The following is a 23,651-nucleotide window of genomic DNA, read 5'->3' on the forward strand; positions in this document are numbered from 1 at the left end:
TCGGGGATGGAGACACGTGCGGGCTGGAGAGTGTGACAGTGACTTCACTCGGCGGAAACAAAAGACCAGGGAGCTGTGGCGATGGGCACAGACATACGTTACCAACAAGGGCATGCACCCTTACATTTTCTAACAGCAACCTTTTAAGAAAGCCATATCGGGAAATACGCACAAAGATGTGCGTGATCTGGGTCGCACCTCTTCTTCGCTGGAAGAAAATGAAATAGAAGAGCGTAACTATCCATTCGTAGGGGAGCTTCCGGGGATGGTTGGATAAACGATCACATACACATTCTGGGGTGTATTATGCAGCTATGCAAAAAATGAGTTTACTCCACAGGCATTGACCTGGAGAGAGAGCTGTGATTTTTAATAAGTGAAAAATAGCGATTTACAGGAGAGTTTGTGTGTATGGGAGCCGGCTTTTGTAATCAGTAAACACCTGGGGGGCAGCGGCTCTGCGCCTCACGTTTCAGGAGTGAAGAGAGCATGGCCTCCTCGGGCGGAGGCAGGCGGCTGGAGGAAGAGGCTCTGCTGCTTTGTTGCCACTGCTGAGCTGGTGGCACTGTCTTTTGATTTATTTTCCCAACCAATAACGCAGAAGAAGTAAAGAAAAGAAAGGCAGACACTTCTGAGACTCGAGGAAGTCACAGGGAACCTTTCTGGTTGCTCAAGCGTCCTGCATGCTGTACACACAGTGGGGTGACGAGGGGATAGGCGTCGACGGGGAGGTGGCAGTGACTCAGGCTTAACAGGAGAGGATTTGAGCTAGGGGTGCCCAAGGAATCAGGAGCAGTAGGAGGAGAATGAATACCACGGCAAAGAGCAGAATGGGACAGGTGATGCGACAGGTGATGGGACAGGTGACGGGATAGGTGGTGGGACAGGTGGTGGGACAGGTGATGCGACAGGTGGTGGGACAGGTGGATAGATGGTGGGACAGGTGGTGGGACAGGTGATGGGACAGGTGATGGGACAGGTGACGGGACAGGTGGTGGGACAGATGGTGGGACAGGTGACGGGACAGGTGATGGGACAGGTGGAGGGACAGGTGGTGGGACAGGCAGTGGGACAGATGGACAGGTGGTGGGACAGGTGATGCGACAGGTGATGGGACAGGTGGTGGGACAGGTGATGCGACAGGTGATGGGACAGATGGTGGGACAGGTGACGGGACAGCTGTTGGGACAGCTGACGGGACAAGTGGTGGGACAGGTGGAGGGACAGGTGGAGGGACAGGTGATGGGACAGGTGGAGGGACAGGTGGAGGGACAGGTGGAGGGACAGGTGGAGGGACAGGTGATGGGACAGGTGGTGGAACAGGTGATGCGACAGGTGGTGGGACAGGTGACGGGACAGCTGACGGGACAGGTGGTGGGACAGATGGTGGGACAGGTGACGGGACAGCTGTCGGGACAGCTGACGGGACAGGTGGTGGGACAGGTGATGCAACAGGTGGTGGGACAGGTGGTGGGACAGGTGACGGGACAGGTGGAGGGACAGGTGATGGGACAGGTGATGCGACAGGTGGTGGGACAGGTGGGTAGATGGTGGGACAGGTGGAGGGACAGGTGGTGGGACAGGTGATGGGACAGCTATCGGGACAGCTGTCAGGACAGCTGACGGGACAGGTGGTGGGACAGGTGGTGGGACAGCTGACGGGACAGGTGGTGGGACAGGTGACGGGACAGCTGTTGGGACAGCTGACGGGACAGGTGGTGGGACAGGTGATGGGACAGGTGATGGGACAGCTGACGGGACAGGTGGTGGGACAGGTGATGGGACAGCTGACGGGACAAGTGGTGGGACAGGTGGTGGGACAGGTGATGGGACAGCTGACGGGACAGGTGGTGGGACAGGTGGATGGACAGGTGGAGGGACAGGTGGTGGGACAGGTGGACAGGTGGTGGGACAGGTGATGCGACAGGTGATGGGACAGGTGGTGGGACAGAGAAACAGGAAAGGGAAAAGCCACGTGTGACTTCAAGGTTTCAGATGGAAGGAGCGGCCCCTGCACCTGCTCAGTAAATGACCGCTGAGAAACAGTGGGCTGAGGGCGGGATTTTACCGGGTTCCCCCCACACGCACCCAAGAGCTTACAAAACAGGGAGGGGCTTATTCTTACCATAACGCATAGAAACAAGTGTAACAAAGAGTTTACTAAGCATGGAGGGGACAGAAGTCAGAGCAGTAAATAACCTTGAGGCAGGAAGAAACGGCGTAGCTCCGGGGAGGGCCCCCGGCCGGACGGAAACACGCGAGGAGGGTCCTCAGATGAACTTGCTGTGCGATGGTGAACGTCTGGAAGCAGCCAGAAGTGTGGATCCTTCAGCGGCCCGTCCAGCCCCCGCATCCCACACCTCCGGCCTCCACCGCCCACGGAGGCCCTGATGGTGGATGTGGGGTCTGGAGCCGGGACAGGAAACTCTCCCTACAAAATAGCAGGAAATCCCACAACGGTCACGTGTCGTAGGTCCAGCTTCTCCTTGACCCCTCAGAGGCCCCGGGACCTAGAGGTTCCACTTTGCTGTCCTCAGACTCAGTCCTCAAGGGCTGAGGTCCCTGGACCAGAGCAGGGAGGCCCAGGGAGGCCTGGGAAGGTACCCAGGCCGCAGCCCCAGGCAGTCTGGACGCACGGTCAGCACTGTCAGAGTCCGTCTTCTGAGCCAGCGGGGACCAGGCCGAGAGCAGAACGGTTGCCCGAGGGCTCGGCAGGGGTCACACACGAGGTCGGGTGGACCTGGGACCCCAGGTGGCAGGGCTGCTTCACCAGCCAGCTGTGGTCGAGAGAAATTGAGTGGTGTTTCCAGTGGTGTTTGCAGAGGCCGGTCCCAGAAAAACCAGGATTCAGCTCTGGGTGCAGGCCCTCCAGACGTGGGGTGGTAGCCCGACGTGTTAGGAGTTCGGAGCACCGCAGGGCAGCTCCGGGCGGGGTGCCGGCTCGCTGGCCCCGGGGTTCGTGCGGGGTTCCGGCGCTCCGCGTTTTCTCCTGGGACTGGCTCAAGGATGAAGCAGCAGAGAAGTCGTTAGAAACACACTCAGAGTCAGAAGATCAGACTTTTGATGCAGACACAGGCTTATTTTCTAACTTTCCCACCTGGGGTGAAGGAGCAGCAGCTGTTTTACTCAGAAATGTCGTCGTATTTGGAGGGAACACAGTGGGGAATTTCACCTGAAGTCCTGGAAGTTCCACACTCAGAAGTAAACATCCCTGAGCGGCCGAAAGCACAGGCTAAACGTGAAGGGAGCTCCAGCGATGGCCGTTAACCCCGGGTGACCCATCGCAGCGGTCGGCATCTTCACCGCTCCCCGCCACGGGCCTCCCCGCCGTCCTGAGGGGCAGTGCAAGCTGAGAAGCAGGGCTTCGTGGGTGTGAAACTGCTGGATCTCCCCTTATCTGAATGAAATTGCACGCCGATTCTTTTGTTAAAACCTCACCTGCTGGTCATCTTGGAAGCCTTTGAGATTTTGCTTCAGTTTCAAATGTTCCGTTAGGCCCCAGGCTCCAAGTTGGTTGTGAACAAAGGAAGCCTAGAAGGCCCTGACAGGCAAGTCCCCTGTGGCATCTTCTGAGGTCCTATGAGGTTTGCTAGGGGGCTTGTCAGAACCTTCCAGGGGGACGTGGCCAGTCACGCGCAGACCTACCCTGTTCTTCTGCATAACGTGCACCTACGAGGGTCACATGCCTCTAACCAGAGCCTTCCTTCCCAAATTCTGAACTTTCTTGTCACAAACTGCAGAGGAAGTGAACTGTGCGCACCTAGCACTTCAGGGTGTCCCCGTCTTCTGCCAGAAGGCAGCCCTGGCCACGCTGGGCGTTCGGCAAAAACAACCCCATATGCACCTGTCAGGGGAGCGGTCGGCTCGCTGCTCAGCTCTGCCAGCCCCTCTGACACACACACGGGGATTCTCCTGCCATGCGGGTTTGCTGTGTGTGAATTACTCATGTGTCGTCGAAATATTCCGGGCACAAACACGCTGGCACGGATCCACCTGCCCAGCAGTGTGTTCCTGCAGCTTAAGGGGAAGGGTGGACAGACAGGGGCTGCTTCAGGGTCCTGCCCGAAAGCTCCCGCTCGGATGGTCTTGGGCAAATCACACCTGTGAAAGAAGTGTAGAAAGATACCTCCTTGCAGAATCGTGCGAGGATCACACAGGCCGTGGTTGGAAAGACTTGGTAACCCCTAGTGGCCATGAGCAAAGGCCTGTGTCCCTGGAAAGCATCTTGACAATTTAGACCAAGGTGGACACAATTGTAGCCCGGGAACGAGGCCACCGTGAGGGTAGCCCCCAAGGTAAAATGCGTCCTCCTGTGAGACCCACCCCCTCCCCACTAACCCCCGGTCAGGTCAGACGGTTCAGCTGCGAGGAGAACCCAGACACCGTGTGTGCGTGCTTCATTCTCGCAAGCCCCAGTGCTGTCTGCAGCACTACTGGGACAGAGCACAGCTCAGATCGGCCCCGATGCGTCCAAATCAGTCTTCCCCCTCCTGATGCAGTCCCCCCAGATCCCGGTCTGCTTCATTTTTAAGCAGCACACTTAAATCGCCTGACCCTCCCGGCGGCGCCCCTCTCAGAGGGAAATGGGTTTAAGACACTGTCCGAAACTGCTGGCCCGGGATGCACGCTGACCGCCTTCCTCTCTCCCCAGATGGAGGTGGACACCGAGGAGAAGCGGCATCGCACGCGGTCCAAAGGGGTGCGAGGTACGTCCGGGCTTCCCGGCCCCCGGGCCCTGTGCGGGCTCCCCTCCGCCCTGCAGAAGCCGGCTGCGCGGTGCGCTCCGAGCCGGCCTTTGAGCCGCGCTCCCGGGGTCTCCTGCGGCGGGCCCCCCGTGGACGGTGAACTGTCTGTTCCCTCTCTCCGCAGTGCCCGTGGAGCCGGCCATCCAGGAGCTGTTCAGGTGAGCGTGCTGCGGGCGGGGGGCCCCATGGGCGGGCACGCAGAGAGCCCGCCGGCCAGTGGAGACCGTGCCCTCGGCTCCGGGCCCAGGCCCTGCACCCCCGCTCTCCTCCTTCCGGTTTCCAGTCCTGTCTGTCTGTCTGTGTCGCCTGTTCTCTCTCCGACACCGAAGAGGTTCTCGGGGCCCCTGCCCACAGCACCCCAGTGACTCACCCTCCTTTCTCCTTGCAGCTGCCCCACCCCGGGCTGCGATGGCAGTGGCCACGTTAGCGGGAAATACGCGAGACACAGGAGGTAAGGCCTGGCTTTCGTGCCTGCTGTCTGGGCGCCTCCCGCGGGGCAGAGTTGGGGGGTGATGGGGACTCCGAGTGTCCTGCTGGCCTTCTCTCTGCGGACGAGGGCTTGGCTGTTGGTCTCTGACTGGGCCTTCTAAATGCCTCTTGAGGCGGAATTCACCTCACACATCAGACGACCCAGATGAGGTCCAGCCTCACACGCTGGCCCACGCGGGGACACAGTGCTCCGCGCACACAGCTGCTGGGAGCCACCCCGCCCCCTGGTCCCTGGGAGGGTGTGTCCCTCCACCCCGTACTTCCCCCTAGGAGCTCAGGAACCCCAGGTGGTGACTTGCAAGCTTCCTCCCTGGCCTTTCTGCAGGGGCTCAGCTCGTCCTGGGGGAAGAAGCCCCCACTGGCGCCGGGGCAGCTCCCGGGAAGGCTGCGCAGGAGGGGGTGTACAGGACACATAGGCCCCTGAGGCTGGGGTCCCAGACGATGGTGCCCTAGACACTGGGCTCCAGGTCCGTGGGCTGTGATGGCGCGGGAACGCCTAGACCGCAGGCGGGAGGGGGGATTATTGCAAGATGAACCTAGGCAGAATCATGGCGCTCGCCCAAGGCCGTGAGGCGCCTGCCGCTCGGGCTCCAGACTCACGCCCCCAGGGAGCGTCTCCCCGCATATCAGCGCAGCTTCGCGGTTCAGTGGAAGGCTGTGGTCACGATGCGTGAGAAGCATTTACAGGCTACCGCCCACCCCTAGCTAATTCCCACAAAGCAGGGTGTGAGGACCAAGGTCGTGCGGCCCCGCGCGCCAGCGGGAGCCAGGCCACGCGGCCTAAGCGGAGGCTGAGCGGGTGCACCTGCAGCCCTCGGGTGACCTTCCTTCCCTGCTCTTCCCTTTTCAGCTGAACACTGATTTCTGGGTGAAATCAAGCAATTATTTTGATTGTCCTTTAGTAAAATCAAGAGAAAAATTACAAACGAGTCCAAAATCCCCAGGCTAGCTTTTAAAGAGGCAGGAATTTGTAATGGGCGTCCTCGAAGAAATGGTTTCATGCCAGAAAAAGGACAGGCCACTCTGAAGAGTATTTTGTGGTTTAAATGATTCTATTTAATTTATCATATTATTATTTGTATTCTGTAAAACAGTAAACTGTTGAATTATGTCATTTAAATAAGTGGTTTATTTTAAGTCTTTGTTATTTTATGAAGGCGTACGTATGGAGATTCATTTAAAAATCCAGGTTTTAAAAACTGGATTCTTCGTGTTTACAGCGGAAAAGAAGTCAGCCAACCAGGAGAGAATGTCTTCCCCTAACCACCTCTCGATTAGTCAACACTTAAACATTGTTGTGTTGCTATTAGAGGAAACGATTGCGTTTGGCTAAAACGTTTTAATGAGAAGTCAGGTAGTGTAAACGAGGTGTCACAACCACGTTTTTCCGGGGGAAGTGGGGACACTCCCACCCAGCTGTTTCAGGCGTTTGCGTCTCCACCCGAGGTGAGCCCGTTGAGCCGGGACCGATGGGCCTGTGCGGTGCGCTATGCACGCAGCTGTTGGTGAGGTCGCCTCCCTGCTCACAGAGTGGCACTGAGGCTGGGAAGACCGTGAAGACAAGCAGGCTCGCCTCTGAGCCAGGATGCTGGTGAGAACACAGCTCCTGAGTCTTAGAGGCACTCAGTGGATGGAATTTGAGAGAGCATACAGAGAGGCAGCCAGACTGGAAAATTCTACCACAGAAAGTCTACCTTTTTAATTTAAAATAATGTATTTTTTATCATGAGACGTGGGGAATGCAGTGATTGGAGTTCTCACTGTTGTAGCAGGAAGAGCGTACGAGGAGACACCCTGAGTACCATGGAGGAGCGCTTCCCGGGACACAGACGTGGCTCCAGCCACCACCCCCGATGCCACTGATGGCCCCAGGGGCTTTGGGCAAGTCAGTGAACCTGTACTGCCTTCAGTGTCCTCAGTGTTCAAATGACAAAGTCGCAGACTTTGCTATGTAAGCTCACAGCACTCGGACTTATGTCCCAGATGGCCTTCTCGCTGAGGGGTCCCCTGAGGCTTCCTGGCTTCTGTGCTGATGTCCACATATGACCAGGAACTCTAGCTAAGGGCTGACAGTTGAATTTCTCAGACTGGAAAAGGGCCCCTTGGAGGAGATGAGGCCCGAGCACACGTGGGCGCCCTTTGACGCTGCTGCATCAGATTTGTGAGATCTCAGCGATACCTGGCTTTGCTTTTCTCTATTTTAAAAGGATTTCCTGAACAAAGTTTACCCCCTCGGACAGCTGCTCACACGCCTAAATACCTGCAGGCCGCCCCCCAAACACACGCAAGTGCCACCTGCTCTCACCTGGTCCCTGCCGCGACGCGAGCACACGAGCCCCTGCACCATGACAAGAGCGCGGCCTCAGCTCCGGCCTTGATGAAATCTCTCGTTTCTTTGTTTCTTCAACGTTAAATTGCTCGATGAATGTCTTCCTGTTAAGCCTGTAGTTTCACTTGACTCACACGTCTCCCCAGTTCACAGCGGAGTGAAAGGCGTGGTTTTAGTATTTTGACGTATCCATTTATTTGAATGAGCAAAAGTCAGTCTGAGGCAGGTGTGGGGGATCAACAGTGTATGAAATTAAAATTAAGATGGTTAGGAAATTTGACACCCAGGGGTCAGACGCGGCCACCAGTTAGCCTTTGTTGGAACAAGGCAACGTCCAGGGACGGCAGACAGCAACCACAGTTCCAGGGCAACGTGTGTCACCTCGGAGGACGATCACGGCTGGCCTCGGTGGCTGCTGCTTCCACAGGGAGTTGGCTTTCCACGGTAGCTGCTGGCACTGATGGCTTTCCTTTCCCAGTGTAATCGAGGGAGGGTTGTGGACTTGTAAGAAACCGGGAGGAGAGGGTGGGGCCCATCGGCCGCAGGCTCACCCCTGTGAAAGGAGCCGATCGTTGACTTCCCAGGGAACTCACAACTCAAGGTCCTGGTTAGAGGCTGAGGGGTAGGAGTTAACATTACGAGACTTACTTTATCGGATGGTCTACCTTACTTGAAAATTGTGTCCTTGAATGAACAACAGTCTGTCCACGGGTGTTTGTGTTCATGGTTCACAGACAATCAGAGGTGGCTGATCAGCACACGCACAACAGCACAGGTAAGAGTCAAATCAGAGAGAGCAATTAGGAAACGCATAAGGGAAATGGAAGCACAGCTCTACCAGAGCCCCAGGATGTGTGTAGTTTAGTGTCGCTCTGAGCCTCCTGGCAGTCAAGGTAGAGGCGAGCAGGACGGGTGAAGGAACTCCCGGCGTCTGACGCTGACCCACTCCAGGCCCTCGGAGAAGCTGCCTCTCTGGGCACTGAAGATGGGTCTTTCTGGCTCCTGCACACTGACCAGCAGGGATCCAAGCTCAGTCAACACTTTTGTGCCCTGAGACGTGTCAAGCCTGTCAAGTAGCTAACATCACCAACCTTTATCTTCAGAACCATCATGAGGCTTTCTATTATTAGCACACACGTGGAGCAAAAGCATCATGGAGTTTGCATTCGGGCCAGGAAGTGAGTCTCCTGTCTGAGCCAGAATGCTCACTCAGTCCTCTCTGTGCCCAGCGAGTCTGGCCTCTGCCTTCCACGTGCTTCTTCCGTCTCATCGCCGCACACCTGGCCCTGCTGGCCCCTCCACTCTCCTCTTACTGATACCTATGAGTAGCTGGAGACACGTACATATCGCAAACATGGGGGCCGATCCTAGCTTCCTTTGCAAACTAACCCTTTGTCACGCTAAGTGAGTCTTCCAGGCGTCCTGGAACCTGCCTCTCCCATCACCGCCTTCCCAGTGTGCAGGCAGGCTTGTGAGCCGAAGGTGTTTAAAACCCCTGTGGCTGAACTAAGAGCGTTTCCCACGGGCGTGTTTTCAGTGTGGATGGCGGGCAGGAAGATCCAGAGCACTCGGAAGCCACAAAGGTGGAATTCAGGGAGTTGCTGGGCTGTGGGTCAGCTGGCTGGGAGGCTCCAGGCAGGCGAGGTGTGAAGTGCGCAGATCCAGCTGGAAGCTACGGGCTTGGAGCCGGCAACGCAGGGCCAAGTGCAGGGCGTCCCGGCCACGGAGCTTCTAAACACCAGGTCCTGAGCTGGGGGGCGTCTCAGGAGGGGCAGCCCCCAGCAGAAGGGGGACCTCGTAAGGCGGAGACGTGGGGAGGACAGGCCACATGACACTTGACCTATCATTGCTTCTGTTTGGTTCAAGTCCCTGAAGAAGAGATCGGTTCTTAACCCGGAGAATTACACGAAGGACACTAAGATGACGGCCAAATGTGGAAAGTCAGAACATTTCTGCAAAAACGTACTCTTGAACCTCTGACTAAGAATGAACGTTCTCGGGCCTTCCAGTCACAAGCTGTTTCTCCCCGTGCGGATGTAAGGTGCTGTTGGTGTGAGGACACAGTGCAAGGTGAAGTTTAAAGGGGCACTTACATGGACACGAGGCATCGTCAGAGTCAGGGCCGGCTTATTATTCTTAGAGTTTTTTTTTAAATGTTTTACTGAAGTGTGGTTGATTTACAGCGTCACGCTGGTTTTGGGCACACAGCAGTGACTCAGTGACACTCACCGACACACGTGTGTTAGGAGGGGCTGGATTTGCTCTGGCTGGCGGCGTGCATCCCTTCTTCAGATGCTTCCCATTTCGTTCTTTCTCAGACTCTTCCCTTACGGTTTATTACAGGAAACTGAACACGGCTCCCTGTGCTGTGCAGTAGGTCCTTGTTCATCTATTTTATACATAGTAGTCAGAATCTGCAAATCCCGAGCTCCCAATTTATCCCTTCCCACCCCCTTCCCCCCTGGTAACCGTACGTTTGTTTTTTATGTCTGTGAGTCTGTTTCTGTTTTGTAAATAAGTTCATTTCTGTCGTATTTTAGATTCCACATAGAAATGACATCACATAGTACTTGTCTTTCTCTGTCTGACCGACTTCATTTAGTATGATAATCTCTCAGTCTTTTTTTTTAATTTGCCCAATGAAAATTAGAAATAGGAATAATAAAAAATTGTTAATAGAATATAAATTAATATTAATGAGATTAATAAATATTAAACAACATAGAGGAATTTGAATTTCTTCATCCTTCTTTATAATAGTTTTATTCATAGTGGACCATCTGGAATTAATTGGATTTACTTCCTTCCTTCTGAATAGTGATTTTTGTGTGAGCCTCCAGTGAAAGAGAGAGAGCCCCTAATGTGGATACATTTTTCACATCATCTGTTCTGTGAATCCTCTGAATTTACTTCCGAAATTTAATGGATTTTATTTACATTAACCTTTCACTTTTTTTTTAAAGATATTTGCTGAGCATAGAGTTCTGGTGAAATATTTGGCCCAAAATCTAGCTTTGGGGTCTTTTCACATGTGACGACCACCCAGAAGCCAGGTAGTGAGTTTGGTGTCCTATTTAAATCTCCCCTGAATTAGAAAATTCAGGGTCAAATCAATTCATCTTGAAACTCTAAAATTAAAAGCTCCGAACGGTGGGTTTCCTTTTTATTAGAACAGGACTGGGCTCCCTCTGGCTGGCGGCGCACACGCCTCCGTCAGATGCTTTTCCGTGTCACATACCTTTGCACCCAGCAGTGCGTGGCCCAGGCTGCGCGGCCGCGGGTGAGTAATTGCTTGTCTTTGCGGGGGCTGGTTCAGGAGCCGAGTGAGGGCTTGCTTCCTGATGTATGCAGCCTCACTTGGGTTCCGCCGACAGCCTCGGGCTGTATTATTCATGCCTTGACAGCAAGCACTCACTGAAAGGCTTGGAACAGAGCCAGGACTGGGGGAGATGGTGGAGCATTGCAGCCTGCAACTGAGCGCAGCGTCTATAATCAAAAAAAAAAAAAAAAAAGGCTGGAGCAGGAGGAAAGAGGGAGAAGTAGGGATCCCTGTACCTCCCTGCTGCTCGTTTCACCTTGACAGAATTTTCATTTGCGTTAAAATAAACCCTCAAAATAATTGCATTTTTTCCCTAACCACGCTTGAAAGTTTAACACAATTTTCCACATTTAATTGCAAAGCTGATTTTAATTAGTGGGGCCCCGCATGTGAAAAATGAAGATCCACTTGGGTGCGTGGAAACATTGCAGTGTCTGCTGAACGCTCTAATTAACGTCTGGCTGCGGTGCGGCAGGGCACACTGCGGGGCGGGGCGGTTGTGGGGAGGCATCTGCGCTCGCACGCACGGATGCAGCCACCCCGCAGCCACACTGGGCTCCGCTTCGGGAATCCACACGGATCAACAGCTCCCCCTTGGTTCGTTATGACACATCGTTGTGCATCACGCCATCCGTAAGCTACGGCATGCCCGCCCTTTCTGCTGTTTGTCACTAATGTTGTAAGTCAGAACTCAGCGCACGCCTACTATAGCATCAGTTTGATAGCTTGCAGAGTTGCGCATCGAGCAAACATTTGAGATTGAGGGACGCATCTGTGTGAAGAGGGGATTCAAAGCAAGTGGGCTCCCAGACGCAGCCTCGCTTGGTGCCTTGCTGCTCATGGCGTAGGCACAAACACAAAATCCAGGCAGTCTTTCTGGACCGTGGTGGTGTTAGCCTTTATTGTCACAATAAATCCTCTACCAAAAAAAAAAAAAAAGCTTCCTGTCCATTATCCCAAGGAACCAATTTGCCTGCTGCTTGTCTGAGGTCTGTCTCCTCACATGGATGGATCTCTGGCCCTGGCCTATTTTGTTATGTGTTTTAGAAGTCAGTGTGACTGATTCGGTGTATTTAAAACTGCAGATAAAACATGTGGGGCCTTTCAGGGCATATTTTTGACATTTGGTAAAATTAAACATACTTTAAAAATAATGCAACGTTTGAAGAGAAGGAATACAGGTAATTTTCAGGCAGGGAGCTAAAAACAGTAAGTGCGCTTACAGGGAAGCTCTGATGTTCACAATCTGTGTTGGTGGAGACTAGACGTAGCAATTATAATCTCGGCCTGGTTTCGTGAGTAATGATTAAAAATACATAAACGTGGCTTTGAGCGTCCGTGGCACGCACACAAGAAACGGGTATGTGGTACCGCTGCTGGCTGGGATCTGCCGGTTCTTGCGAGCAGGCCTGCGCTGGGGCTGCAGCACGTACACTTCCCAGAGCTGACGCGCGGGGAGGGTCCTGACACGATGGGGAGGGTGTCAGAGGGGGCTGACCCTGCTGAGCGATCACCCACGAGCGCCACCCACCTGCAGACAGCTGGCTCTGCAGCCAGGCCTGCCCCGGGTTGGGGTCCGTGCCTGCTCACACCCCAGGGACCAGGGACAGAAGGGAAGGGTGATGTCCGAGTCAGTGGCTGCTGGATGGTCTGTGGACTCCATCCACCAAAGGGGCACACTGTCCCCACTTGTCAGAGGCGGGGATGGGGGGTGGACCGATCGGACAGTGGGAGGTCCAGGTCGCCTTTCCAGGCAGCAGCTGCTTGTTCCTGGAATCTGCAGTCAGGACCGGTGATCTCTGTGAAGCCAGCGTGATGGCGGCCTCGTGACCCAGCTTGGGGACAGTCACGTCATTGGTGTATTCGCACTTTGAGAAGCGGAGGAGTCCTGAGGGTGACCTGGCTCCTCCTGACACGGGAAGTGGTTGCTTCCCCTCCTCCCGGACCTTCTGTCCTGGAGGGAAAAGAGTGCTTCCAGGATGAGACCCCAGGACATCATCAAAGCCCAAACTCCAGAGCCTTCTTCCTGCAACACTGGTGAAAGTCACAGGACGGGACCTCCACCTCAGCTGGAACAGAAATTTGATGAGATTTTCTTGTCTGAAAATTTCTGTGTGGCTTAGAATCTTTCCAGCTACAAAAAAAAAAAAAAAAAAAAAAAGAGGAAAAACCCACCTCCAAGTGGTGTAAACAGCACAGAATTAACTGTCTGCATAAGCTGGAAACTGAGGTCGACTCGCTGGGCGTCTGCTCCGTCCTCAGCCCGTCACGGCCCCCCGGCCTGGCTGCCCGGCCCGACGTCCAGGGAGGCTGGAGCGGTGGGGTCTGGAAGCTTCTCAGAAGAGGAACTTTCCGGGAAGCCACCCGCACCGCTGTGGGAGCTCCGGTGCTCCAGCAGGTCCACGCCGAGGCCTGGGCCCGCCCGGGACTGCAGGCCGGGGCAGCGTCCCTCAAGGGGGCTTCTCACAGTCGGGTCCCCTCACCTAGAACATCAGCGTCACCAGGGACTTCTAGAAGGGCAGCTTCCCAGCTACTCCCCAAGCCAAGACCCGCCTCCACCAAGACCCGCCCCCCTCGCCCCAACCCAGACCGTCCCCGCCTCAGACCCGCCCCTGCCCCCGCCCCAGACCCGCCCCCACCTCAGACCTGTCTCCACCCAGACCTGCGGACTCAGGATCTGGGGGGAGGCCTGCTGTCTGTGTGTCCCTCCAACCCCCACCGGAGGACTCTGATGCCCTGAGTGTAAGGTCACTGACCCTGAGGGCACGGGTCTGTATGTGCAGAGGGCAGACTCCAGGTCTACGGGGTTTAAGGTCCCCGGTGAGCACCTAGCAAACCAAGGCAGGACGTGTGTGAGTCTGAACACCAACCCAGCAGGCACGGGTGACACCTGAAACCTTGGTCTGAGTCCCTGGGCGCCGGGAGCCACCTTGGCACCTGCTCTGGTGTCTGCTGCCCTATAGGTCCACGTCCAGCCCAGGAATTTCTAACCGGGGCGGATCCCGGCTAGAAGCGTTTCCACCACCCAGACCATAAGCCCACGTGGAGGCACACCCCCCCACAGCCCCAGCCATGCTCCCCACGTTGCTGACCCCCAGCTTCACTCCTGGGCCCCCAGTGGCCAGAAGGACAACTTCTAAGTGGGGACAGTGTCACCTTCCACTTCACTCTGTCCCCACCGTGGAATTGCCCTGAAAATGACAGCCATGGAGACATCTGAGTGGCTGGTCTCTGGGGAGAGACTGGACGGCTGTGTGGAGGGAGTCCAGGCTGAGGACCAGGCAGCCCCTGCAGATTCAGCCCTGTTCTCCGAGGGGATCCCCTCCCCGAGCCCACACGGGTAGGCTCAGAGCCCTCAGCCAGCCCTGCCTTGTGTGTGCCCCTGGGCCAGGAGGCTCGAGGGTCACCCGCCACTGTCTGCTCTGCGGCCTCAGCCTGAGCAGAGCCTGGTGGTCAGGAGCATACGGGCAATAAAGGGCCAAAGCAGCTCGGCTGAAAGTGACTCCGGGCGCATCCTGGAGCTTGTGCACAGTCTGAGGGGGGCCGTCTCCCCACTCACGCAGGACCGCGGGGCCTGTGCACTGGGAACAGAGCAGGAGGCAGACGCACCTTCCCTCCTGCGAAGCGAGCGCTCTGAGCCCCACCTGTGTAGTTCAGCCAATTCTAGGAGATCCACTAGCTCTGCTTTAGTAGCCACTCCGCGCCCGTGAGTGCTACCTGACTGCGTCCGTCGTCGCCAGAGATACGCTTCCTCTACGTGGATGCATTTCCCAAAACTCTGGGAGGAGCGGAGGGGGCGTGAGCATCTCAGGAGAAGTTCTGTCCGCCAGTGATGCGTCGCGATACAGTGAAACGCTCGACTCACCCCGTCAGCCAATCCCGTGGCCGCTGAATGGCCTGCCGTGCTCCCTGAGAGCCGTGGGGACCACCTGCGCCAGGGCGGAAACTGAGCGCAGGGAGGCAGCTGTCGGGGCAGGACCCAGCAGACCCGGATCCTGGGCTAAGGTCTCCATGGCGGGCTGTGCTTCACTCCGTGTGACCCCGGGGTCCTCCCACGGTCACGTGCAGGTGGAGGAGTTAGTCACAGAGCAGCCATGTGACACTGTCCCGGAGCAGAAACCCACCCTCAAAGGGCCGGAGGGGCAGGAGTGCAGTCACTGTGGCCCCAACCCCCCTGTAGGAACAGACTCTCTGGACCTCAGCCCCCTGGCCTGGCGGCCCCTCCAGCTCCAGAGCCCCCCACCGCCTCCCCGACCTCAGGGGGCACCAGTCAGACACTGCAGCGGCCATACCACCTCGAGGGACTGACCAGCTGGACTCTCCCCAAGGCAGCCTGGTTTTTGTCAGAGACGCTTCTTCAGTTAACCCAAACTGGTCTCTAACAAGTGATGGTGGAGGCAGAGGGGAGGTCTGGGGGCTGGGGTCCCGCCAGAGCCCCGTCCGCCAGAGCCCCGTCCGCCCGGGAATCAGCAGCAGCCGGTCCGTGTCTCCAGGCCTGGGCCACCCGTGGGAGCTGCCCCGGGACCCCACGCGCAGTGCAGGCTGCCAGGGGCAGCAAGGCCTGGGCTTGGCGGTGTGAAACTTCAGAAAGTGAAAAGATAAAGGGGAGTTTGCGTTTCAGACCGTCTCAGCCGATCCTCTCGGGGAATTTTATGGCAGCTGAAACCAAAAGAAACACTGCACTGGGTGCAAAGGTGACGTGGGATTAAAGGTGGGAAGTGCTCGTGTCCTTAAATAAAGACGAAAACCGAGGTTAGGAAAGCAGGAGCAACAGCGGGGGCCGCCTTCCCGGACACCTGTCGCGCTCCTGTGACTGCTCGGCTCCGAGGGGCGGCACGCCTTCCCCGGTCGTCAGGGTTTTCCTGGTTGCCGATGCACTTTACTCTTTGAATTAGTCTCACAGATGTAAACTCGCGTTTTCTAAATTTTTATTTCAGGTTATAACATGAGCCACTTCTGAGGCCACTGAGTGTTTTCATTTTAGTTGTCACGGGGACTTCCGTCCTGTGGGGAGACTGTGATTTATGCCATGTTCCTCTTACTGGAAGTTACTGGGGTTCACGTCTCACTTTTCCATGTTGTAGATCACATGCAGTTAAGTGTCTTTGCAGAGCGTTTTTACGGCTTTGGCTCTTTCTTTAGGGGAGCCTCGCACAGGAGGAGCCCTGGGTGGAGGGGTGTGAGGACGTGGGCCGTTCTAAAGCTTCTTTCCAGCAAGATGGGACCCGTTTGTGTTCCCACCAGCAGAGGGGAGGGTGCCCGTTTCCTACTGCAGATAATGCAGAATAATTGTTCTTAAAGGACTTTCTTCTTACTCAAGAGAAAATTGTTTGTATAAGGGTATATTTTTATAAGATTGATCATTTCTTAAACAATGCTATTGCTCGAAATTTAAGCCACACTTTGTACTTTTTAAATGAGCTCCATTACTAGTGCCCAGGCAAGCTTCCCCCAGCCACCTCCCCCCAGGCCGGCCCTAGGGTGGCCCTCCCCGCGGTCGAGTGAGAAGCAGGCTTCCAGGCAGACGGCGATGCTCCGTGCCAGGCAGGAGGTGAAGGGCTCTCCTTCTTTGCCCTGGTCCCCTGGTCCCCACTCCAGCCACCCACCAGCTTTGCGCGCCAAGCACGGGAGCAGGCGAGAACCCAGGGGCCCGGGTCACCAGGGCCATGAGGGTGGGGACAGAGCCCCTGAGGGAGGAAGCTGCGCCCGAACGTTACATGAAAACGTCTTAGATCTTTATTGTATCGAAATAGGGTTGACTTACAACGTTGTGCTAGTTTCTGGTGGACAGCACAGTGATTCAGCTGCACACATATATATTCTTGCTCACTGTAGGCTGTTACGAGATATTGAATATAGCTACCTGTGCTCCACACTAGGACCTTGTTTTTTATCTATTTTACGTATAATGGTTAGTATCTGTAATCCCGAACTGCCAGTTTGTCTCCCCACGCCCCCACCCCCCCGTAACCGTAAGTTTGTCTTCTGTGTCTGTGAGTCTGTCTCTGTTTTGTAAACAAGCTCACTGCGCTTTGGCTCCAGTAGGCAGGACCCTGGTCCATCGCTTCACCTCCGCGGGTCCATGTCCTGAGTGATTCGACCCTCACCTGAGGCTTCACTTTACACGAGGATCCATCACAGCTGCCCGTTAAAGAGCAGCTTTCTCTTCCACACTCAAAACGCAGTATCTGAAGCAAGATATTTGATCCGCTGGCCACTGAGGCACAGTTTCTGCCCGTTTATAAAACCTTCTCCCCAGGCAGATTGTCATCGAGTCCTCTGAAGTCAGAGGGCCCTCCCCCTTTGCCTCACTCCGCGGCCCACGGCGGCCACTCCTCAGGCGCCTGCGGGAAGATGCTGCTGCCGATGTAACAGGACACCGAGGGGGGGGGTGCCTAGGGGGGTGGTCTCTGCTCTGTGGACACGTGGGCTCCACTTTGTCCTGTCCCAGCTCAGAGCCCTTAGTCGGTCTTACTCCCTCCCTCACAGGAAGTATTCTTGGTTACTGTCTGACACCTGCGGCCTCCATGCGAGTCAGGAACGTGGCCGTGCCCAGAGCATCATTGGAGGGAACAGGGCCCCCAGCCCCCTGTGGACTCATGGACTTGACAGGGTGTCCCAGGTGCCCTCAGAGTCACGGTGGGGGCCAGGGATTGGAAGAGGAGGGGCAGCGTCCCCCTGGGTCAGCCAGCCTTCCTGGGGAGACTGTCTACCTGGCCAGGGCGGGGACGTGGGCCCTCAGGGTGGGGAGGGGAGTGCTGCTCATCTGTCCGTCGCCATTCAGTCCATGAGGCCAAGCTCTTTGTGAGGCTGTGCTGTGTCAGGGCGAGATCCACGTGGTAACAGGTTGGATTCCTGGCCTCCGATGGGCTCTGCGCCCGAGCAGAGAGGGCGGTGGGCCCAGACTTAGCGGCTGCAGTCAGCAGGAGGCTGAGAGGCCCCGAGCCCCTGCGATGGAGGTGGGAGTCAGCCCGATGGACCCGGACCCGGCGCTGGAGGGGCCCAGGGAGGCCAGGGGACGGCGGCCGCCCCTGCGGGGGAGGGTCAGGTCTGGGAGGAAAGTGAGAAGGGAGGCTGTGGCTTGAGAAGGCCTGGATCACGGGCGGTCCCCACGTCGGGCAGGAGATGCGGGAGCCCCGCCCTGGGTCTGACCCAGCGTGCATGCTGGGGCGTTGGGGAGGGGAGTGAGGACCTCTGGAGATCAGCGGCCGCCTGCAGTCAGTGTGTCAGAGGAGGTGAAAGGCGTGCGCTCTCTTCGCGACCAGGTGAGCAGCGGGCAGATCAGCGAGAGAGGTGGAGAGACCGCTGACGCCCGGGGACGGACGCAGCGGGACCCAGAGCTGACGGGGGCAGGAGGGGCGGGGGGAGGAGGGTCCGGCTTGATTCAGGCCCCGCGGTTCTCGGCCGTGGTTCAGTACAAAGCACGGAGCGCAGGAAGGTCGGCATCTCAGGACACGCTGAACGTGGTTTGTGTGCCGCAGCCGACGATTTCTCTCATCTCAGCCCTCCGTGGAACGAGGCAGACTCACTCCACACGTGTGCACTGCACGGGCCTCGCCGTCACAAGAGCACCCTGACCCCGGGCGCGTGCTGGGGGCCTGAGTGCGGGGAGGCGCGAGCTTTGCTCGGGTCACAGTGGCAGGAGCCAGTCGCTGGCTGGCAGGTCCGGCCTCCCCGTTCTAACCCCGTCCTCTCGCCATGATGCCGACCTGCCCACAGCCGCTTCCCAGAGCGACATGAACACTCCTGTGCTGGGGCTGCTGCCAGCAGGGCACGTGGAGCCTGGACCCGGTCCCGGGAGTCTGAGATACTGTGGAGGTTCTTCCTGATGAACTGAAGCTGAGGTCCCACCGTGGCCAGGCCCCCCCCTGAAACGAGGGTGATTCGTGGGTGAAGGAGGCTCGTGGCAGCAGCCACTTGAGGACCCCGGTCCACGCTGCCCAACCCAGCCTGGGCTCCGGCCAGGGAAGCCCAGCTGCTCTGCACAGCACTGTGCAGAGCTGGAAGCACTGGGGCTCACTGGTTTAGCTGTTGGGGGCTTGTCTCTGGGGTCAGACCCACCGCTCTGCCTTGGAAGACATGGGACTGTCAAGGCCAGGGCATCGTTCTCAGCCCTGGGTGGGGGCGTCATTTTCACACAAGAGTCACTTTTGGAGAAACCAAATTACCGTGGGCTGCAGGACTTCACCCAAAGGTGACGTCCCTGGAGGCGGGACGCCGCGGTGCTGGACTCGTCAGAACACACGGAGGGCACCCCTCCCCTCTGCGAGGCCTGGGCCTGGCCTCCACCGTGACCTTTCTGCTCTTGAGACCAAGCAAAGGGAGGCCAGGACTGGGAGCCGGTCACCTCTTCTCCCTGCAGACCCGGCCTTCAGACCCAAGCCTTTGCCCCCCGGAGGGAGGAGGGGGCAGGATCGGGCGGTCTGAGCAAGCTGACAAGCAGCCCCGAAGGGGGCTGGCATTAGTTCCGGGCTGCCTCCCAAGGCACGTGGCCCCGGGAAGCCCTGCACCTGTCAGGTGAGGGACCCCGCTGACCGGCCTTAGGGCCACGTTCTCTGCTCTGAGACGCAGCCTTTGGTTCAGGTTCTGCAGTTGCTGCTGCTTCCCAGCAACGCGGCTCCGGGACACCCATGCGTTCCCTTGTCATCAGTTGTCACGTTAGCATCCGTCAGGCTCTGAGAAGCCAACACCCCCAAACCAGTCCACGCTCTGTACACGGATCTTCACTCATTTCTTTTTAGCACCTGATAATTTTTACTTGATGAGAGTGACCTATTAAAAAAAATGTGAGGAACCCGACTGTAATAGCAACTGTGAAAGGAAACTGAGCAGAAGCCTGGGGGGGGGGGGGACCTGGCAGCCAGGCAAGTGGCTGAGCCCCCAGCCCCTCCCCAGCAGGAGTCTTCCTTGGACAGAGAGCCCCGCGTGACGGAGGCCCCGAGACACCTGGCCTCTAGCCCGAGTTCCAGAAAACTTAAAGACCCTGGAAATCTGATCGACCCCTTCCTCCCACGGACAGGGACCTGGCACTGATGGAGGGACCCACTCGAGGTCACACAAGTGAAGAGAGATTTCAAATCCAGCTCCTCTGGTCCAGGCTCGGGTTTGGTTCCATCTGTGGGCTGAGATTCCTCTCTCTGCTCACAGGGAGGGGAGGCGGGCAGCTCTTAAGAAAACCAACAGAAAAGAAGAAAAACCGTCTGTTTAGTATCACTAAACGTGGAGACAGATAAAACGGAGCAGCGTCGTGGACATTCAGCCAGGCGCTGCGTTGGAGGCCAGCTGAGTTGGATTTGACTCTGAAGCCGGGGAAGCACCTGCCTCCTCTTGGGTAGGCCCCTCAGCGGACCTCCTGCCACCAGAGAGGAGCAAGACTGCCTTTCTTCAGAAAGGAAGAGGAGTGCCTCAGATCTCACCCCAGGGCTGACCCCAACCCCCGGGCTGACCCCAACCCCAGGGCAGTGAACGGAGTGGCTGGCGGCGTTTGCAGGGCCCCTCCCTGGGGGTTGTTGGACACCCCTCACCAGCCCTCCGGGGAGGTGAGAGCCTTCTCCTCGAGAGCCTCTCAGTGCGTGTGAGCTGTGCGCCATGAACCAGGAATGGACAAGTGGAAACCGTTCTGAGGGCAGCTGTGTACTGGGCCGACTCTCCCACGGTCCTGCTCCCGTGGCCTGGAGACCCGCGCAGCATCTAAGGAGTCGGGAGACAGGAGGAAGAACCGACATCCCAGAAGCTGGTGTGAGGGAGACGGAGCCCAGGGGGCACACGCTCCCCGGGGCCGCAGACCCACCCGGACTCCCAGAAATCCCACCCAAGTAGGGCGGCGTGACTGCCCTGGCCGTGGCACCCCCGCCCACACCAGCCACTTCTGCCGCATCCTTTCACCCTTTCTGACCCGGAAGTCTGGAAGGCCACAGCCGCCATCACAGCCACGCTGGGCACGTCCCCTGAGGGCACCTCCCTGCTCAGGGACAAGCTGGAGATGGAGCACACGGGGACTTGTATTCAGAGGACCCGAGACAGACCCCGAAGGGAGGAGTGCCCTTGTCCTCAGAGCATCTCCCCGGGCTCTGCTCCACCTCCCCTGAAACGAACGGAGGAGAGAGCCCCGTTCTTTGCACCAGGACTTCTGTGTGAAAAGCAGAGTTGCCTGTTCAAAACTAGTGTTTTCCGTCACAAGAAGATCTTAACACCTCTAGTCATCCGAGTTCAGAAGGAGGGCAGTGGTGCCAGGACTCACAGAGACCCGAGCCTGGAAGATGGAGTCGTGTGACGAAGTGCAGCCCGCGGTGGACTGAGTGCGTCCTGAGTGGTGCAGCGCGTGTGGGGGCCTGACGACTGAGCGGCACACACGTGAAGGGACTGCTTATGCACTTTCTTACGACAAGTGTTTCTGGTGGTTGTTAGAACTGCAAATAACTGCAGTAAGAGCAGACGAGCCCGGGTGGGAGTTATGCAAACTACCCATTGCCAAGGGAGTTAAAAGCAAGGCAGTCTGGTGGAGAAAGCATTTTTAATCCCCTTCAGAATGACCAGATTTTGCAGCTTAATACCTGTAGCCTGGTGCCTGGTAAAGTACAGACCCGCCTAGGGCTGTGCCACCCTGGACACGCCCGACCCCCTCTGACCACAAACCACAGAGCAGCTTCAAAAATCTATGTGGTGTGAGAGCTTGTATTTTGCTTGCAGTAATTGGTTAGAAAATGCATATTTAAAAAGCTTCATAGTTCCTGTGAGAGGCACGTTTTGCCTGGAGTGCGTACACCCACGTGCGTACTCCGCGTGTGTGTATGATGTACATACAGTTGTATTTCTGTCACGTGGCTGTATGTGAGCATGCAAATGGTCACATTTCTGTGAGGCAGGAGCGTTCAGGTGCGTCTCCTCACCCCCAAGCCAGCTCTGGAGGCCTCTCGCCGCATCAACTACCAACATCATAAATATGTCACAGCTGAGCGACTTCTCACCTGCCACGTGAAGACAGCGCTGTCCTAGGGCGTCGGGAGAGGAGGGCTCTCGTGTGTATTTGAGGAGGAGTGAGAAGTCTCTAGCTTTTGGTTTGCGTGCATTTTCTCACACGTTGGTCCCGGGGGCAGAGGTGTCACTGGCAAGATCACGAATCCTTAGGCAGCCTGCTTCTCGGTTCCTCCTGTCAGCCTGAATCGCCGTAACTCCAGGTCGTAGGCCTGGTGCAGCCGCAGGGCTCGACGGCATCGCTGCGAGGTAAGCGTGGCTGCAGTGCTAAGCACTGCCCCGGTGCTACGTGCCACCGCAGCGTTCAGTGCTGCTCAGCACTCAGCGTCCTGCAGTGCTGAGGACCACAGCCGTCCTCAGCAGCTCTCAGGGTCAGGCACCCACCTCACGACAAAGCGGAGCAACCCCTCGCTAATGACGCGGTCATCACTGCTGCCTCGGTGTTGAATCTCTTCGTCTGGACTAAACACAGACCAAGTGCTCTGTGTTGCTCTGTTACTGTTCAATGTGACCAGCACCTTTCTGACCCAGAGTGCTGGTGTCGACTAGTAAATATTCAGAAAGGACAAGTCGAAAGTAGTGTGCTGTCGCAGTCTAAATGCACAAGGGGCGCACTTCCGGCCGTCCCCTCCCTGGATGTGTTCTATGAGCCGCTGCAAGAGTGATGGCCAAGAGGCGGCGAGCGCTAGGAACACAGAGCGTCGCGATGGCCTCGGGAGAAGGACTTTTTCTGACTTATGTTCATTTCTGGGGGCCTGGCCCACAGAAGACCACTCACTTAGTGGGTGGGAGGTCCGGTTGTGTGCTGACCTCCTACCTGTCGCTGACTCTCTCTGGCCTTGGTCTCTTCCTTTTCTGGGTGAAGAGGTGGATGGAGTGAGTGAGCACTGAAGCGCCTGTCTCCTCCGGAACCTGCCGTTCTGAGGATGCTGTCTCCTGGCGCCTGGGTAATCACCAGTTGACCACGTCAGGAGCCCTTGTTAACCATCTGAGATTTTTAGCTCTAATAGAAAGAGCCAAAATGTGTTTACTGAGCAGTTTAATTTGCCTATCTCACTGCCAAGAGGCAAATTGGCTGTCGGGGTCATTTTATCCAACAGTCTCAATGTTCTCAACCTTCTAGTCTTAGAAGTGGCAGGCGAGCACATGCTGTTCTGCAGACGGAGAGGAGGCAGTAAGCGTTTCATTGAAAGTCAGGTGCTGGTGGAGCCAAAGCTGAGGGCCAGGAGGCTCTGGAAGAATCATCAGTGGCATCAGCCAACAGAAAGCAACGCACTGAACGCCCCTCCTTCCCTGACACGGCGGGGACTTAGAATAACTACCCTGCTCGTCCTCAAAGAAGAGGAGGACTCAGGCAAACCGAGATGATGTGATGTGCACACGTGAAAAGTCAAGAACAGTAGGAAGAGGTTTACAAAATGGGTGCAAAATATCGAATGGCACCGAGTTCTTAAAGACCAGAGGCTCGGTTCCAGACTGACGGGGAATGGCCGTGGAGAAGGTCGTACTGGAGGTGGGTCTGGAAGGGCCAGCACGAGGGGCCCCAGGCCAGTGGATGCAGAATTGTAGGGTGAGGAGGACGGGAAATGGGTGAGCACAGCGCAGGCTAAATGAGGGCTGGTGGTGGGATCTGAGGGTACAAAGGAAGGACACGGCCAAATGTTCCAAGTTCTTAAAAAGCGAGTGGATGATGTCAGAGTTCAAGACACAGCTGAGCACACTTATTAGCCAGCACTGCCTTGGAGACAGACCCCAAATGACAGCAAAGAGTCTGATTCTTGAAGGCAAAAGGGCA

General features: G+C 56.7%; 1 protein-coding gene across 1 annotated transcript in view; it reads left to right on the plus strand.

Annotated features, from left to right (window-relative positions):
* The window catches only part of MYT1L (myelin transcription factor 1 like), a 296,223-nt gene that overhangs the window by 159,719 nt on the left and 112,853 nt on the right, over window positions 1–23,651 (plus strand). Inside the window, exons 5-7 of the mRNA XM_072938278.1 lie at window positions 4,652–4,706; window positions 4,870–4,903; window positions 5,134–5,196. Of these exons, the coding sequence (XP_072794379.1) occupies window positions 4,652–4,706; window positions 4,870–4,903; window positions 5,134–5,196 (152 nt within the window). The remainder of the gene's footprint in view (window positions 1–4,651; window positions 4,707–4,869; window positions 4,904–5,133; window positions 5,197–23,651) is intronic.

Source organism: Vicugna pacos, chromosome 15, assembly GCF_048564905.1.
Source record: "Vicugna pacos chromosome 15, VicPac4, whole genome shotgun sequence".
Lineage (NCBI taxonomy): Eukaryota > Metazoa > Chordata > Mammalia > Artiodactyla > Camelidae > Vicugna > Vicugna pacos.